The sequence below is a fragment of the Eumetopias jubatus genome, unplaced genomic scaffold (assembly GCF_037043125.1).
Source record: "Eumetopias jubatus isolate StellerSeaLion01/CBP00866 unplaced genomic scaffold, mEumJub1_p1.0 scaffold_3, whole genome shotgun sequence".
Lineage (NCBI taxonomy): Eukaryota > Metazoa > Chordata > Mammalia > Carnivora > Otariidae > Eumetopias > Eumetopias jubatus.
The window spans coordinates 124,818,443-124,835,080 of record NW_028274809.1 but is presented as its reverse complement, the minus strand read 5'-3'; the positions used below and the strand labels follow the sequence as shown (position 1 = coordinate 124,835,080).

The 16,638-nt window shown below is 40.8% G+C and overlaps 1 protein-coding gene across 2 annotated transcripts in view; it reads right to left on the bottom strand.

The window, feature by feature from the left end:
- The window catches only part of FRY (FRY microtubule binding protein), a 348,142-nt gene extending 332,065 nt beyond the window's left edge, over nucleotides 1–16,077 (bottom strand). For both annotated transcript variants that reach the window (XM_028104226.2, XM_088021790.1), the window contains exon 1: nucleotides 15,873–16,077. In XM_028104226.2, coding sequence (XP_027960027.2) covers nucleotides 15,873–16,077 — 205 coding nt within the window. The remainder of the gene's footprint in view (nucleotides 1–15,872) is intronic.
- Nucleotides 16,078–16,638: the final 561 nt, after the last annotated feature.

Sequence of the window (16,638 nt, the reverse complement as noted above, 5' to 3'; positions counted from 1 at the left end):
CGGGTGAGCACGGAGTGCGGCCGCAGACCGGGGAGATGGGAGTGACTGCTTTTCTCTGTGGGCGCACTGAGGAGCGGGACCCCGAGTTCTCGGCTCCTCTGGTTGGAGATTGGGAGGCCACCATTTTCACCCTGGTCCTCCAAAGCTGTGCTGAGAGCTTGCAGGGAACAAAAGATTCTGAGAGCAAACCCCAGCAGCTTGTTTAGCCGGGACCGACAAGGGCGGGGCAATTCTACCTCTGGCAAAGACATTTGGGAACCACGGCAACAGGACCCTCCCCCAGAAGATCAGCACGAACAGCCAGCAAGCCAAGACCAAGTTTACGGATCAAGGAGAACGGGAGAACTCCAGCGCTAGTGGAATACTGCTTATAGAATTCATGGCTTTTTACCATGATTCATTAGTTTTTCAAAGTTAATTTTTTTAACTGTTTTTTTTTTTTGAATTTTTCTTTTTCCCTTTTTCAACCAACATCTTATCAATCCCTTTTTTAAAAAAACATTTTTTATTTTTCATTTTTAAAGTCATATTTTATCCCTTCATAGTAGTTACCCTTATTTTTGGTATAATATATAAGTTGTTCTCTCTTTAAAATTTTGAGATACAGCTTCTTCTAACAGATCAAAACGTACCCTAAATCACCAGTGTATGGCTTTGTTCTAGTCTCCTGCCTGATCACAGTCTCTCCCTTTTTTTTTTCTTTTTCTTTTTTTTTAAATCATCTTTTTTCAAACCACTTCTTATCTTATCAATTCCTTTTATAAAATCTTTTATAATTTTCATCTTTACAGTCACCTTCCATCCCTTCATTGTATCAACCCTTATTTTGTACATATATAAGTCTCTTCCTTTAAAATTTTAGGAGGCACTTTTTTCTAACAGACGAAACTACGCTCAAAATCTAGTGTGTGACACTGATCTATGCATTAGCCTGATCATATTTGATCATATTTTGTTTTTCTGTATTGTTCTGTTTTTGTTTTTATCTTTTTCTTTTTTTTCTCTCTTTCTTTTTTCTTTCTTTCCCTTTCTTTTCTCCTGGTTTCAGGTCTTTTCTGATTTGTATAGAGTATATTTGCTGGGGACGTTGTTAACCTGTTAGCATTTTGTTCTCTCATTCATCTATTCTCCTCTGGACAAAATGACAAGATGAAAAAAATCACCTCAGCAAAAAGAACAAGAGGTAGTACCATCAGCCAGGGACCTACTCAATATGGACATTAGTACGATGTCCGACCTAGAGTTCAGAATCATGACTTTAAAGATACTAGCTGGGCTTGAAAAAAGCATGGAAGTTATTAGAGAAACCCTTTCTGGAGAAATAAAAGAACTAAAATCTAACCAAGTCAAATCAAAATGGCTATTAATGAGGTGCAATCAAAAATGGGGACACTAACTGCTAGGATAAATGAGGCAGAAGAGAGAATCAGCGATATAGAAGACCAAATGATGGAAAATAAAGAGGCTGAGAAAAAGAGAGATAAACAACTACAGGATCACGAGGGCAGAATTCGAGAGATAAGCGATACCATAAGATGAAACAACATTAGAATAATTGGGATCCCAGAAGAAGAAGAAAGAGAGAGAGGGGCAGAAGGTATATTGGAGCAAATAATAGCAGAGAACTTCCCTAATGTGAGGAAGGAAACAGGCATCAAAATCCAGGAGGCACAGAGAACCCCTCTCAAAATCAATAAAAATAGGTCAACACCCCGACATCTAATAGTAAAACTTACGAGTCTCAGAGACAAAGAGAAAATCCTGAAAGCAGCTCAGGAGAAAAGATATGTAACCTACAATGGTAGAAATATTAGATTGGCAACAGACCTATCCACAGAGACCTGGCAGGCCAGAAAGGACTGGCATGATATCTTCAGAGCACTAAACGAGAAAAATATGCAGCCAAGAATACTATATCCAGCTAGGCTGTCATTGAAAACAGAAGGAGAGCTAAAAAGCTTCCAGGACAAACAAAAACTAAAGGAATTTGCAAACACGAAACCAGTCCTACAAGAAATATTGAAAGGGGTCCTTTAAGCAAAGAGAGAGCCTAAAAGCAGCATAGATCAGAAAGGAACACAGACAATATACAGTAACAGTCACCTTACAGGCAATACAATGGCACTAAATTCATATCTTTCAATAGTTACCCTGAATGTAAATGGGCTAAATGCCCCAATCAAAAGACACAGGCTATCAGATTGGATTAAAAAACAAGACCCATCGATATGCTGTCTGCAAGAGACTCATTTTAGACCCAAAGACACCCCCAGATTGAAAGTGAAGAGGTGGAAAACCATTTACCCTGCTAATGGACACCAAAAGAAAGCTGGGGTGGCAATCCTTAGATCAGACAAATTAGATTTTAAAACAAAGATTGTAATAAGAGATGAAGAAGGACACTATATCCTACTTAAAGGGTCTATCCAACAAGAAGATCTAACAATTGTAAATATCTATGCCCCTAACATGTGAGCAGCCAATTATATAAGGCAATTAATAACAAAAGCAAAGAAACACATTGACAACAATCCAATAATAGTGGGGGACTTTAACACCCCCCTGACTGAAATGGACAGATCATCTAAGCAAAAGATCAACAAGGAAATAAAGACTTTAAATGACACACTGGACCAAATGGACTTCACAGACATATTCAGAACGTTCCATCCCAAAGCAACAGAATACACATTCTTCTCTAGTGCCCATGGAACATTCTCCAGAATTGATCACATCCTAGCTCACAAATCAGGTCTCAACCAGTACCAAAAGATTGGGATTATTCCCTGCATATTTTCAGACCACAATGCTTTGAAACTAGAACTCAATCACAAGAGGAAAGTCGGAAAGAACTCAAATACATGGAGGCTAAAGAGCATCCTACTAAAGAATGAATGGGTCAACCAGGAAATTAAAGAAGAATTAAAAAAATTCATGGAAACCAATGAAAATGAAAACACAACTGTTCAAAATCTTTGGGATACAGCAAAGGCTGTCCTGAGAGGAAAGTATATAGCAATACAAGCCTTTCTCAAGAAACAAGAAAGGTCTCAAATACACAACCTAACCCTATACCTAAAGGAGCTGGAGAAAAAACAGCAAATAAAGCCTAAACCCAGCAGGAGAAGAGAAATAATAAAGATCAGAGCAGAAATCAATGAAATTGAAACCAAAAGAACAGTAGAACAGATCAACAAAACTAGGAGCTGGTTCTTTGAAAGAATTAACAAGATTGATAAACCCCTGGCCAGACGTATCAAAAAGAAAAGAGAAAGGACCCAAATCAATGAAATCATGAATGAAAGAGGAGAGATCACAACCAACACCAAAGAAATACAAACAATTATAAGAACATATTATGAGCAACTCTATGCCAGGAAATTAGATAACCTGGAAGAAATCGGTGCATTCCTAGAGATGTATCAACTACCAAAATTGAACCAGGAAAAATAGAAAACCTGAACAAACCTATAACCACTAAGGAAATTGAAGCAGTCATCAAAAATCTCCCAACAAACAAAAGCCCAGGGCCAGATGGCTTCCCAGGGGAATTCTATCAGACATTTAAAGAAGAATTAATACCTATTCTCCTGAAACTGTTCCAAAAAATAGAAATGGAAGGAAAACTTCCAAACTCATTTTATGAGGCCAGCATTACCTTGATCCCAAAACCAGACAAAGACCCCATCAAAAAGGAGAATTACAGACCAATATCCTTGATGAACATGGATGCAAAAATTCTCACCAAAATACTAGCCAATAGGATCCAACAGTACATTAAAAGGATTATTCACTATGACCAAGTGGGATTTATCCCTGGGCTGCAAGGTTGGTTCAACATCCACAAATCAATCAACGTGATACAATACATTAACAAAAGAAAGAACAAGAATTATATGATCCTCTCAGTAGATGCAGAAAAAGCATTTGACAAAGTACAGCATCCTTTCTTGATCAAAACTCTTCAGAGTATAGGGATAGAGGGTACCTACCTCAATATCATAAAAGCCATCTATGAAAAACCTACAGCGAATATCATTCTCAATGGGGAAAAGCTGAAAGCTTTTCCCCTAAGGTCAGGAATGCGGCAGGGATGTCCACTATCACCACTGCTATTCAACATAATATTAGAAGTCCTAGCCACAGCAGACAACAAAAAGAAATCAAAGGCATCCAAATCGGCAAGGAGGAAGTCAAACTCTCACTCTTTGCAGATGATATGATACTGTATGTGGAAAACCCAAAAGACTCCACCCCAAAACTGCTAGAACTCATACAGGAATTCAGTAAAGTAGCAGGATATAAAATCAATGCACAGAAATCAGTGGCATTCCTATACACCAACAACAAGACAGAAGAGAGACAAATCAAGGAGTCAATCCCATTTACAATTGCACCCAAAACCATAAGATACCTAGGAATAAATTTAACCAAGGAGGCAAAGGATCTGTACTCAGAAAACTATAAAATACTCATGAAAGAAATTGAAGAAGACACAAAGAAATGGAAAAACGTTCCATGCTCATGGATTGGAAGAATAAACTTTGTGAAGATGTCAATGCTACCTAGAGCAATCTACACATTCAATGCAATTCCCATCAAAATACCATCCACTTTTTTCAAAGAAATGGAACAAATAATCCTAAAATTTGTATGGAACCAGAAGAGACCCCGAATAGCCAGAGGAATGTTGAAAAAGAAAAGCAAAGCTGGTGGCATCACAATTCCGGACTTCCAGCTCTATTACAAAGCTGTCATCATCAAGACAGTATGGTACTGGCACAAAAACAGACACACAGATCAATGGAACAGAATAGAGAGCCCAGAAATGGACCCTCAACTCCATGGTCAACTCATCTTTGACAAAGCAGGAAAGAATGTCCAATGGAAAAAAGACTGTCTCTTCAACAAATGGTGTTGGGAAAATTGGACAGCCACATGCAGAAGAATGAAACTGGACCATTTCCTTACACCACACACAAAAATAGACTCAAAATGGTTGAAAGACCTAAACGTGAGACAGGAGTCCATCAAAATCGTAAAGGAGAACACAGGTAGCAACCTCTTCAACCTCAGCCACAGCAACTTCTTCCTAGAAACATCGCCAAAGGCAAGGGAAGCAAGGGCAAAAATGAACTATTGGGATTTCATCAAGATAAAAAGCTTTTGCACAGCAAAAGAAACAGTCCACAAAACCAAAAGACAACCAACAGAATGGGAGAAGATATTTGCAAATGACATATCAGATAAAGGGCTAGTATCCAAAATCTATAAATAACTTATCAAACTCAACACCCAAAGAACAAATAATCCAATCAAGAAATGGGCAGAAGACATGAACAGACATTTTTCCAAAGAAGACATCCAAATGGCCAACAGACACATGAAAAAGTGCTCAAGATCGCTCAGCATCAGGGAAATCCAAATCAAAACCTCAATGAGATACCACCTCACACCAGTCAGAATAGGTAAAATTAACAAGTCAGGAAACGACAGATGTTGGCGGGGATGCGGAGAAAGGGGAACCCTCCTACACTGTTGGTGGGAATGCAAGCTGGTGTAACCACTCTGGAAAACAGTATGGAGGTTCCTCAAACAGTTGAAAATAGAGCTACCATTCGATCCAGCAATTGCACTACTGGGTATTTACCACAAAGATACAAATGTAGGGATCCGAGGGGGTACGTGCACCCCAATGTTTATAGCAGCAATGTCCACAATAGCCAAACTGTGGAAAGAGCCAAGATGTCCATCGACAGATGAATGGATAAAGAAGAAGTGGTGTATATACACAAGGGAATATTATGCAGCCATCAAAAGGAATGAGATCTTGCCATTTGCAACGACGTGGATGGAACTGGAGGGTGTTATGCTGAGTGACATAAGTCAATCAGAGAAAGATATGTATCATATGACCTCACTGATATGAGGAATTCTTAATCTCAGGAAACAAACTGAGGGTTGCTGGAGTGGTGGGGGGTGGGAGGGATGGGGTGGCTGGGTGATAGACATTGGGTAGGGTATGTGCTATAGTGAGCGCTGTGAAGTGTGTGAGACTGTTGAATCACAGATCTATACTTCTGAAACAAATAATGCAACATATGTTAAGAAAAAAGAAAAAGAAGAAGAAGATAGCAGGAGGGGAAGAATGAAGGGGAGTAAGTCGGAGGGGGAGACGAACCATGAGAGACAATGGACTCTGAAAAACAAACTGAGGGTTCTAGAGTGGAGGGGGGTGGGGGGATGTGTTAGCCTGGTGATGGGTATTAAAGAGGGCACATTCTGCGTGGAGTACTGGGTGTTATACACAAACAATGAATCATGGAACACTACATCAAAAACTAATGATGTAATGTATGGTGATTAACATAACAATAAAAATTTTTTAAAAAGTAATTATATTTGGCAATATTTCTTTTGAGAAGATGCATATAATTCCATAACGAAAGGAAATAAGTACAGTAGGTGTAGTTGACCCTCTTTCTGAATAATGCAATTTCTGTGCAGCATTAAGTATCATGTATGATATTCATTAACTTTTTATTCATTGGATGTTTCTGTGTATTTTATAATATTACTTGTATTGTTTATAAGCTTTTATTCTTAAGGGCTTAAATGTTTCTCATTCATCCAATTGGCTGCCTCTAACAAGCACTGAGGCTTAGCCAGTTTAGGCTGGTATAACAAATTACTATAGACTGGGTAGCTTAGACAACAAACATTGATTTCTCACAGTTCTGGAGACTTGGAAATCTAAGATCAAGGTGCTGGCTGATTTGATGTCTGGTGAGGGCCTTCTTCCTGGCCTGTAGATGGCTGCCTTCTTGCTGGGTCCTCACATGGCAGAGAGTGATCATCTCTTTTGCATCTCTTCTTATAAGGGCACTAAGCATGTTCATAAAGGTTCCACTCTCATGGCTTAATTGCCTCCCAAAGCCTCATGTCCAAATACCATCAACTGGGGATTATGGCTTCAACATATGAATTTGAGGGAGGGGGCACAAACATTCAGTCCCTTACACATTGTTACCATTTTAAAAAATGGTCAAGAGGTGGCAGAATGTTTTATCCTATCATTCTGAGCAGAGATTAGGACCTGGAGATGGGTAGCCTGCACCTCTCCACTCTGCCCTAAATTGATAAGTTAATATTCCTCTAGTTATACAGGAGTCCAAATACCTCAAAGGACTGGAAGCCTTGCTGAGTTGAGACTCATGGAGAGATCTTCACCTTAGGACTCTTTCCCACCTGGCTCTTTTTTAGAGAGCTCAGAAAAAAAGGCACAAATTACAAAAAGGAACAAAGCCCCAGCAAAGAAACTCTGAGGAGGAGGAGGAAGAGGAGAATTAAGGTCCCCCGGGACTATCCTGTAGGGAGATGCTTCATCGCCAATTAGGGTTCTGTGCCAGATGACGTGGTGTCAGTATGGCCATTAGCTGGGGCAACAGAGAGGGTTAAATATTGGTTGCTGGAGAAGCTTGAGTGCCCAAATTAATGCACTCTGCTCTCTTAGCAAAAAATTAGATATGAGAACAAATCAGTGTCTTAACCATCATCCACCCCTTGCACAGTGTTCTGCACCTAATAGACATTCACTTAGCAAGAGAGTTTAGATTTTTGTTGAACAGATGTTGTAGTCTTTCTCATGTATATTTTCCAGTGACCCTTGAGCACTACTGCAATACTTAAGGAACGTTTCTTGAAATTGTGTCTTTCTTGCCCATAATTACTCAAAAATGCCATCTAGCATTGATTATCCATTAAGATGACTTTAGTCTTTCTTAAGTGTCAGGGTGGGGAAAGAAGTGTGGCATTTGATAGTGAAGATGCACTATCAGGGGCGCCTGGGTGGCTCAGTTGGTTAAGCGACTGCCTTCAGCTCAGGTCATGATCCTGGAGTCCCGGGATCGAGTCCCACATCGGGCTCCCTCCTCGGCAGGGAGTCTGTTTCTCCCTCTGACCCTCTTCCCTCTCGTGCTCTCTATCTCTCATTCTCTCTCTCTCAAATAAATAAAATCTTAAAAAAAAAAAATGCACTATCGGTGAATCTGATCTCATGACCACCTTCGCAGCCCTCCTGTCTCTGGGATCTGGATGCTGGGACATTCAGAGGTCCATTTGGATGGACCTCTGATGTTTCCAGGATGTTCAGAGGTACATCTGACAATCAGCTGCTCAGCACACAAAAAAAGTTAAACTCATGACCCATTTGGTATGGAAAGGTTTTAAAATCATGAGTGAAAAATACGCAGGCCATCTTGTCATGAGAGTTTGTATGAGCACACCACCAGGAAATAATGACCTATTTCATCTCATTTTGTAACCCCCTACTCCCAAATCTATATCCTTCTAGATCTTAAAGAAAACCAGGAGGTATCCTAATTAAATTTTGAAGGCAAACATACTTATGATAGTTAGATAGTCCCAAAGTATTTGGAGCAAAAGCATGTGGGGGTGTGGTGGTTTCTCATGTAACTGACTACCTGGTGGGCCATTTCCACCCTAAATAGTTGTTGAAAGTACCTTATTTATTTATTTATTTGTTTGTTTGTTTATTTATTCTTAAATTTAAATTCAATTAGCCAACAAATAGTATATCATTAGTTTCAGATAAAGTGCTCATCAAAACAAGGTAATGGGTATTAAGGAGGGCACGTGTTGTGATCAGCACTGGGTGTTATATGCAGCTAATGAATCATCGAACACCACATCAAAAACTAATGATGTACTATACGGTGGCTAACTGAACATAATAAAAAAAAGTCATTTACAGGAAAAACAAAACAAAACAAAAAACAAACACAAAATACGTTATTTATGCAAACAGATAAAAATGCTTAAAAATCACCACTGAAGTATATTGAGTCAACACCAACTTACATGGATGTAAGCATTTGTAATCTTTTCATTAGTCTAGATGTGAATGCATATTTAGAGCATTATTCAAAAATGGGGGGGAAGTGTATGGGAACTCTTAAATCTGCAAAGTTACACATTTGCTGTAGATCAACAAATGGAAAGGAACTGTTTTTAGAACAGAAGTGTTTAAGCCACTTTTCCATATACTTATATAGTAAATCCTGAATTCAGAAACCTGTATTTTTATTTTTTATTCTTTTTTACGACAGGGAGAAAAGCCTGACGTGGCAGTATAAATCTAATGCCTTCTCCTTATGCCGAGTGCCCTATCGGTCCCTGCATAAAGGTAAAACATATTTCCCCTTGCTTATAAATCACACATATAAATATTACAGCATCAGCATTTTTGTTTTCCTTAAAAGTAACTGGTTTACTACTCATAAACTCATTAGAGGTTTCTGTTTTGTTTCTTTCTAGAAAATATAACAAAGGAAAACAAGAATAAAACTTCATCCCCTGGAATAACTTATCCAATAAATAAATTTGATTATTTAGGTAAACAGGCTACCTGTTTTTGTTGCACCAGTAGTTTTTAGTAAGAAATGCCATAAATATTGTTAAATACTTTAAGTCAAAATGTTAAATGCTGACATTCAAAAATTTTTGAAGTCTAAATCTAATATTTAAAAAGATTAATTTCAAGTCGTGAATTCATTTACAATCTTATATAGAAGCAATTTTTTAAAATCACAAGTGCACACCAATTACCTTCCTATTCCAAATTTTAGTTCATAAAAGAGCTTAGGGGCTGAGTTTCCAAAAGCAAGGCCTTACACTGGCAAAATTAGGAAAAAATATTAAACACCACAGGGCTACAAGTAAGTTTGTAAAACCCAGACATTGATGTTTCTAATCTCAAACAATTTTCAGAGCCTTTACATGACAGTACATTCAAGTTTAATGATTGCTGGTAAGAAAATACATGGATGTTGAATCACAAAGAAGAGTTTCCATATCCTCCTGTTTTTATGAAAAATGTAAAATTAATGGGTCTTTTACTAGTGTCTCATTATATAGGATTTACCTTAGCAGAGGGTCTGATTAACAACTCTGGAGAACTTGCCAACCATGAAGATTTGCAAAAGTGTTACAATCATACCCTACTACCCACTTAGTAACAGGAAAAGCACTAATTATGAAGAACCATACTTTTACTACCACCAAAGAATAAGAGCCTACCGGCAATTGCAATTGTGTATCATTTTATAGTCATGCCTTATCTCACTGGAGTTTAATGCAACCTGTGAAACTGGTGTTTTCATTTCCATTTCAAAGAAGGAAATAAGTTCTGAGAGATCAAGTGACTTCACTCATTTAGCAAGGGGGAGGATCCGAACTTGAACCCAGCTGTGAGGCAGATGTTTACTTTGTGAAATTCTTTGACTAAAATAGAAGTTCCAACTCTTGCTTTCTTTTTTTTAAAGATTTTAGTCATCCATTAGAGAGACAGAGAGAGCATGAGCGAGGAAGGTATCAGAGGGAGAGGAGCAAAGGGAGAAGCAGGCTCCCCTCTGAGCAGGGAACCCTACCCGGGATTCGATCCCAGGACCCTGAGATCATGAGCCCAGCCAAAGGTAGATGCCCCACCGACTGAGCCACCCAGGTGCCCCCAAACTCTTGCTTTTGAGACTCCCTCTGCTTTGGGCCCTGAGCACACTCTGCTCTGGTAGGAGCTTCTAGAGGAAGTTACAGGACCAGGTGGGCTGGGGTGCAGCCCACAGGGGGGTCGGGACACATTTATTATCACACGTCTTCCACCTCGCTGGACTATTTCACCACCTCTTACACACTTAATACGCAACGCGTGCTGGTGGGTGTCATGGGGAATACTGGAGTGTATGAAGTATGCTTCCTGTCCTTACCAAGCAGAGCCACTGAACCTATTCACAGCCGACGACAACAGAACACGATCCCAGGATGCAGTTTTTTTATAGCACATCTCTAAGAAGCCCCCTCCCTTGGAGGCCCTGCTGAAATGTCACCAAATGCTAGTACTATTCAGCAGGGTTCCGGAGGGACAGAACTCTAACAGAGAACACAATACTTGAGGAGGCATGCTTACTGACAGTGTCTTTTACCGTGCCTGTGATAAGTAGGGGACCCGAATCAAAATGCCCATCCCCACAGTCTCCTTCTGGCCGCCCGAAGGGAGGCCGGAACACATCCCCGTGCCATCGTTCTAATGGCTACCTTGTGTTTCCAATAGAAACCTACGCATGTCAAGGAAATGAGAAAAGCGGTTTTCCTTTAGAAATGTTCAAAATCTCTGATTATAAAACTACTATGATTTTGAATGACTTCTTTTTTTTTTAAATTGTGGATTTAAAAAAAAAAATACATGCCTTTTGAATGGAATTGAGCTAAAAATGAGACTCAAGATTTGTATCTGCCTTGTGAATGCTGGCCAGAGTCCCCTACTCCTCTGGCTGTGAGTAGTGCTCACCACGCTTGTCCTCTGACTAAGCAACACGGAAGTTCGTGGAACTGCCTGTTTCCTCCAAGCAGATGAGCACTTGCTTTTCACAGCGGATGATTGTAAAAATCAGTAAGATATTTTAAGAACTAGCTGATTATACAGACCAACTTGTTTGCTTAAGAATGCTGAGGGAACAGCCCATTACACCTGGCACCTGGGCCCCACTGGCTTCCAGGTGTAGACGCAGATGCTCATTTTAATTTGACATGCTTGTGTGTATGCTATATGTTAGGACCACTTCTGTCTCTCTCCCCTTTCTTTCACTGAGCTGAAGCCCACTGCTATAGAGCCGCTGGAGTTCTTGCAGGAGGAGGGGGAGACCAGGCTGGGGCTTGCTAGAGACACACACTCTTGACACTGGGTCTGGGCAGACCCCGGTGAAATTGCAGAACTTCAGCTTGAGCTAGCATTCTATTGCTGAGGCTCCTTTAAGGGCAAAAATGGTTAGTACTTAATGTTTGTGTGTAAATATGATTTTTAAGTGTATTGTTTTCCTTTAAAGATTCAGTGCTTTGAGTCCCTTTATTCAAGAGTCATTTACTGAGCTGTGCAACATGCAAGGCACCCAGCTAGGAAAATTCTTTCCCATCTGCCTAGACCAGAAACTAGTATTTTCTGCTATCTCCCCAAGGTCTAGAATAGTTCGTGGTGTTGAGCAGAGTCCTCACACATGTTTCAATGAATGAATTACACACCGAGACAAGAGACACCTGCATTTTTCCCCCACCAGGAGTTCTTAAAATGATGAAAGGCAGTATAAAGACCTTCCCCTGTGACAGTCTCTATCTGCCAACTAGTGCTTTCCTGGAGCTAGACTCAGGCCTTACAGAATGGATGCAGCTTCATGGCAAAGTAGTTAATTAACCACCAGATGTTGACTGAACACCTACTATGTGCAATTCCCTCTCCTGGACAAGTGGGTCATGCAAGGGCTTATAAGATACAGTCCCTGTTTTCCAAGAGTTTGTATCCAAACAAAAATTTAACAGTTGCCACAAAGTGACAAAGTGACCACTGAACCCATTCACAACCTAAGACAACTGAACACAATGCCAGGAAGTATTCTTTTTTTTTTTTTTTTTTCACAGCAGTTATGCAGTACTGAGGTCAAGAAAGTGGTAAGCATAACAGAGAACTCAAAGCGGTCAGAGGAAGAAAGGCAGGTGATTGCAGAAGATGAAGATAGAAGATTTTAACTGGACCTTGAAGCCCAGGTGGAGAATGAAATACAGGGCATAACTGGAATGTAAGAGTGTGTGAGCGCATGCGCGCGCGTGTGTGTGTGTGTGTGTGTGTGTGTGTGTGTGTGTGTGTGTGTGTGTGTGTGTATGTGCTGGGAGGTAAGGGAGAATGGCATGAAGAGAGTCTGGAAGAAGACAGAGAAAACAAGGTATGCCAAGAGTTAATTCAGTGCAGTGCATTTTGAATCAATTGAATAAATATTTATTGAGCACATAGTATGTGTCAGGCATTGTGACAGGTACTAGGGATACAATGGTAAATGAGACTGATATGGCCCATGGCTCATGGGTTAGTAGGAGATACAGACAAGTAAACAGACAATTACAATATGGTGTGATACGTGTTGTGCTAGGGAAAAGTCCAGGTGTTATGAGGAGGAGAAGGACACAGAGTGGACCCAACCCAGGTGGGGGAAGGAAAACTTCCTAGAAGAAGGGATGTCAAGCTGACACCTAAAGCTAATGTGGGAATTAGGTGAAACTATGCAGGTAGGGTATTCTAGAAGAGGAAACATGATGGGTCATGACAGTTGGAAGTTGGCTGAGCTGGCTGAGATGCAAGAGGTAGGTATGCCAAGAGAGAAGCTGAGGAGGGAAGCTGTGGTCAGATTATGCAGTCTCTTATACTTCACATGAAGGAGTTTGGACTTTATCCTACGAACAGTGATAACCACTGAAGAATTCTAATCAAGGGAATGAAACAACCAGACTTACATCTTGGGTGGATGACTCTCTGCAGTGTGAGAAGGCCCTTAGAGGAAAGATGGGTGACAGAAGAGAAGGGTGATATGCAGTTAGATTCTTGAAGGTCTATTCCTAACACAGGGCGAGAACTAAACAAATAGTTTATGAATGAATGGATAAACCGATCAACCAATCGGTCAACAGTTACAGCACAGGACTGAGCACACGAGACCTGAGATGGAGGGTATGTACGTCTGTGCATTCATAAGGGTCAGAGTGAATGCACAGTGGCATGCTGACATGTCTTCTAGTCTTGAATCCCATCAGACAAATGGCAACAACAGTTGACAACGGAGTGCAGCATATTCGAGCAGAAACAGCTTCAACACTGGAGTCAAAATACCCAGGTCTGAGACCTAGTTTTGCCAGTTGCTAATTCTGAGATGCATCTTAGTTTCTCTGACTCTCAGGTCCCACATACATCTTATCAGCTCATGATGTGCAGCTACATAGCCGTAGAGGGGAATAGTCATCACAATCCATGTACATTTCTGTTTTCAGGTGATGCTTAGGAGTGTTGGTGGGATGTGCAGTTATCCATTGCAAAGAGAAGTTAGGACAACCTGTGTGACAATGAAGTCGTGGTTTAATTAAAGAGGGATGTAGAAATCAAGTAGCCAGTATTATCCAGACTTTGTCCAGGTAACTTTCTCACCTGTCAGTTGAAGACCCTGAGTGAAATGCTGGAAGAAGAGAAGAGCCTATCTCCTGCCATGGTCCCCAAAGAGGGAAGGGGGGCAGACACAAATAATGTACTTGAAGGCCATAGGGTCAGGGGGGTGGCTCAGAGAACACAGAACCACTGAGGGACACGGTCTAGACTAGAACTCAGCTCCCCTCCATGCGGTGCCCTTTTCACAACACCACCCTGTTGTTAATCATGACAATTCAAGATCCCAGAAAGGATAACCTGTGTGAAGTCCAAGCTAAGAGTCTTCTTAGCTCACTCTTCCCACAGTTTTGCAGCTGTAGCTCACAGCCCAGAGTGAGATGACCTCATAGAAAGAGAAGATGAATGGGAATCATGGTGGAAAGAGGTGAGGGGCCCTGGGGTCTGGCTGTTTGGAAAGAAGCAGAGGCCTTCACGAAGTAACCGCGGGTGGTGGCGGAGGAAGGCAGGGTGCATCCTAACATAAATGGATCCTGGTGATGTTAAACCAAAGAGAACAAAAGGCAGAAGGTGAGGAAAAGGTCTGGGAGAACATTCCTGAAGAAGTGCTAGCAAACCAACCCAACAGAAAGTGCTCCCTGTGAGTCCGCTTCAGGATAACAAGGCCGGCCCGGGATCCTCGGTGCCTTCAGATCAAAGAGAACAGGCAGAAAGTGGCTATTTTTCTAGACACATCAGACACCCCTGTGCTGGTCCTTATGGCATTTTTCACATTATCCCTTCCTTTGTGCTACAACACTCACCCTTCTGGCCCATTCTAGTCTGGGCTTCACCTTCTTCTGCAGCAGAGTTTGACACCAGAGCCACACCACTGAACCGAGAAGAAATTCATGAAAACAGCAGCTTCCTTAAGAAATGTAATTTTCAGCTTGTGGCCTTGAGTCCCGGTGCTTCTAAATCATCTCCTAGCTACTTCCTAAAGCAGGATAATGACTCGGCTGTTAGAGGAAGTCAATTCCATTTTTATGAACTAAAACCTGATTGAATTATTATTTGTTTTGTTTTGTTTTCTAGCATCACAGAGTTGGTCCTTGGCAGTTGGGTCTAATTTATCCTCTGTAAAGACTCCCAATAGATCAATCACAACAAAAAAGGCCATTTCTAGGTTCTCCAGGAAATTCCAATGCAAATAAGCATTGAAATCAAGTTGACTAAATAATTCAGACTCTCCAGTGATCACTCTCCAGTGATACCTCAGTTTGGGGTCACTGTCACAGGCATCAAGTGATCTACACATCTGTAGTATCCAGGCATGGATACCTGAGGCAGACATCAGAGTCCCTTCATCCAGACTGAAATCCGTGAGTCTTCTGTGCTGTAATGCACCTCACCATCCACATTGTTTAATTGAACCCTTTACTACAAATGGTTTTAGGCTCTGATGCAAGACAGGAATTTGAAGCATGCATTTGAGTATTTAATGGTATTAATTTCTGGTGCACGCAAACATCAGCTTCACTCAACAATCCACTAATCTTGCAAAATAAAGAAAATACGCCAGAAAGTGAAATGCAGCATGGAATTCTTCCAGATTGCAAGCAAAGCAGTTCCTTGATCCGGCTGCAACTGACAAGTAATAAAATAGCCGCCTATTTATAAATCCTGAAAGATGTTACAATAAACAAAGAAAAGAAAAGGAAGAAGATGGGGGTTCTTTCAGAGTGAGGAATCATTTTATTTTTTACATTCAAACAGGTTTATCTGGTGACTTTAAGCTCTCAAATGTCCCAAGTTAATTTTAAATGTAACACATCTGATCATAATAACTGAAATACAGTCTTTTTTTTCCCTACTGGCAGGTATAAACTTAAACAATTCCTACCTGGAAATATGGACGGTCTCTTTTTTGGGCGCCTCAGGTGAATGGGTTCCAAATTTTTCAAGTTTCTTTGAAGTCTCCCTCTAATGTCATTTCCTATGAGTAGTTCAGGCGGCAGGCTACTCCGTCTTGACGATTTATAATCATTTTGAGACGAATTTAGTTTGTTCTTCGTTCTGGAATATAAATTGCTGTCATCAACTGCCATTGTAGGAGATACATTCGAGACTCTGAACAAAAATCTAAAAAGCCTAACCCCAAGCCGCAGCAGCCACTGCTGCCTCAGCCCCAGATGCGGATGTTCTCGTGCTTTACCCTGCACTTGTTTGGGAAGCTTAGCAAGTTGATAGGCGTGGACTCAAACAGGTGTAGAATTACTAAGTGGCCCCTCCTTTCGACAGTTAATAGCACGGGGGAGGAGAGATCCCCCCAAAAATCATTAGGTGCAGAAGAGCGGGGAATTTGAGCAGACGCGGGCACCCTGGCCCATGCTCCTGCAGATGGTCCTAACAAAGTGTGAAGGTGGCTGTGTGGCATTTCTGTGGGGACAATGCCATAAAGTAAACATGACTTACTACTTAAGAAGAAATACCCACGCAAATTGCAAGTCTTATTTTTCTCATTACTTCTCACACTCTTACAGATATTTTTTACAAGTTTTGGGGAAACATTTTTACATTCCCTCGTACCCTTTTGTTTCAAGCCACATAGACGGAACAAACATCCGTCTTTATGAAATTCCTCATCTGGCAGGCAGCCAAGTGGAAGT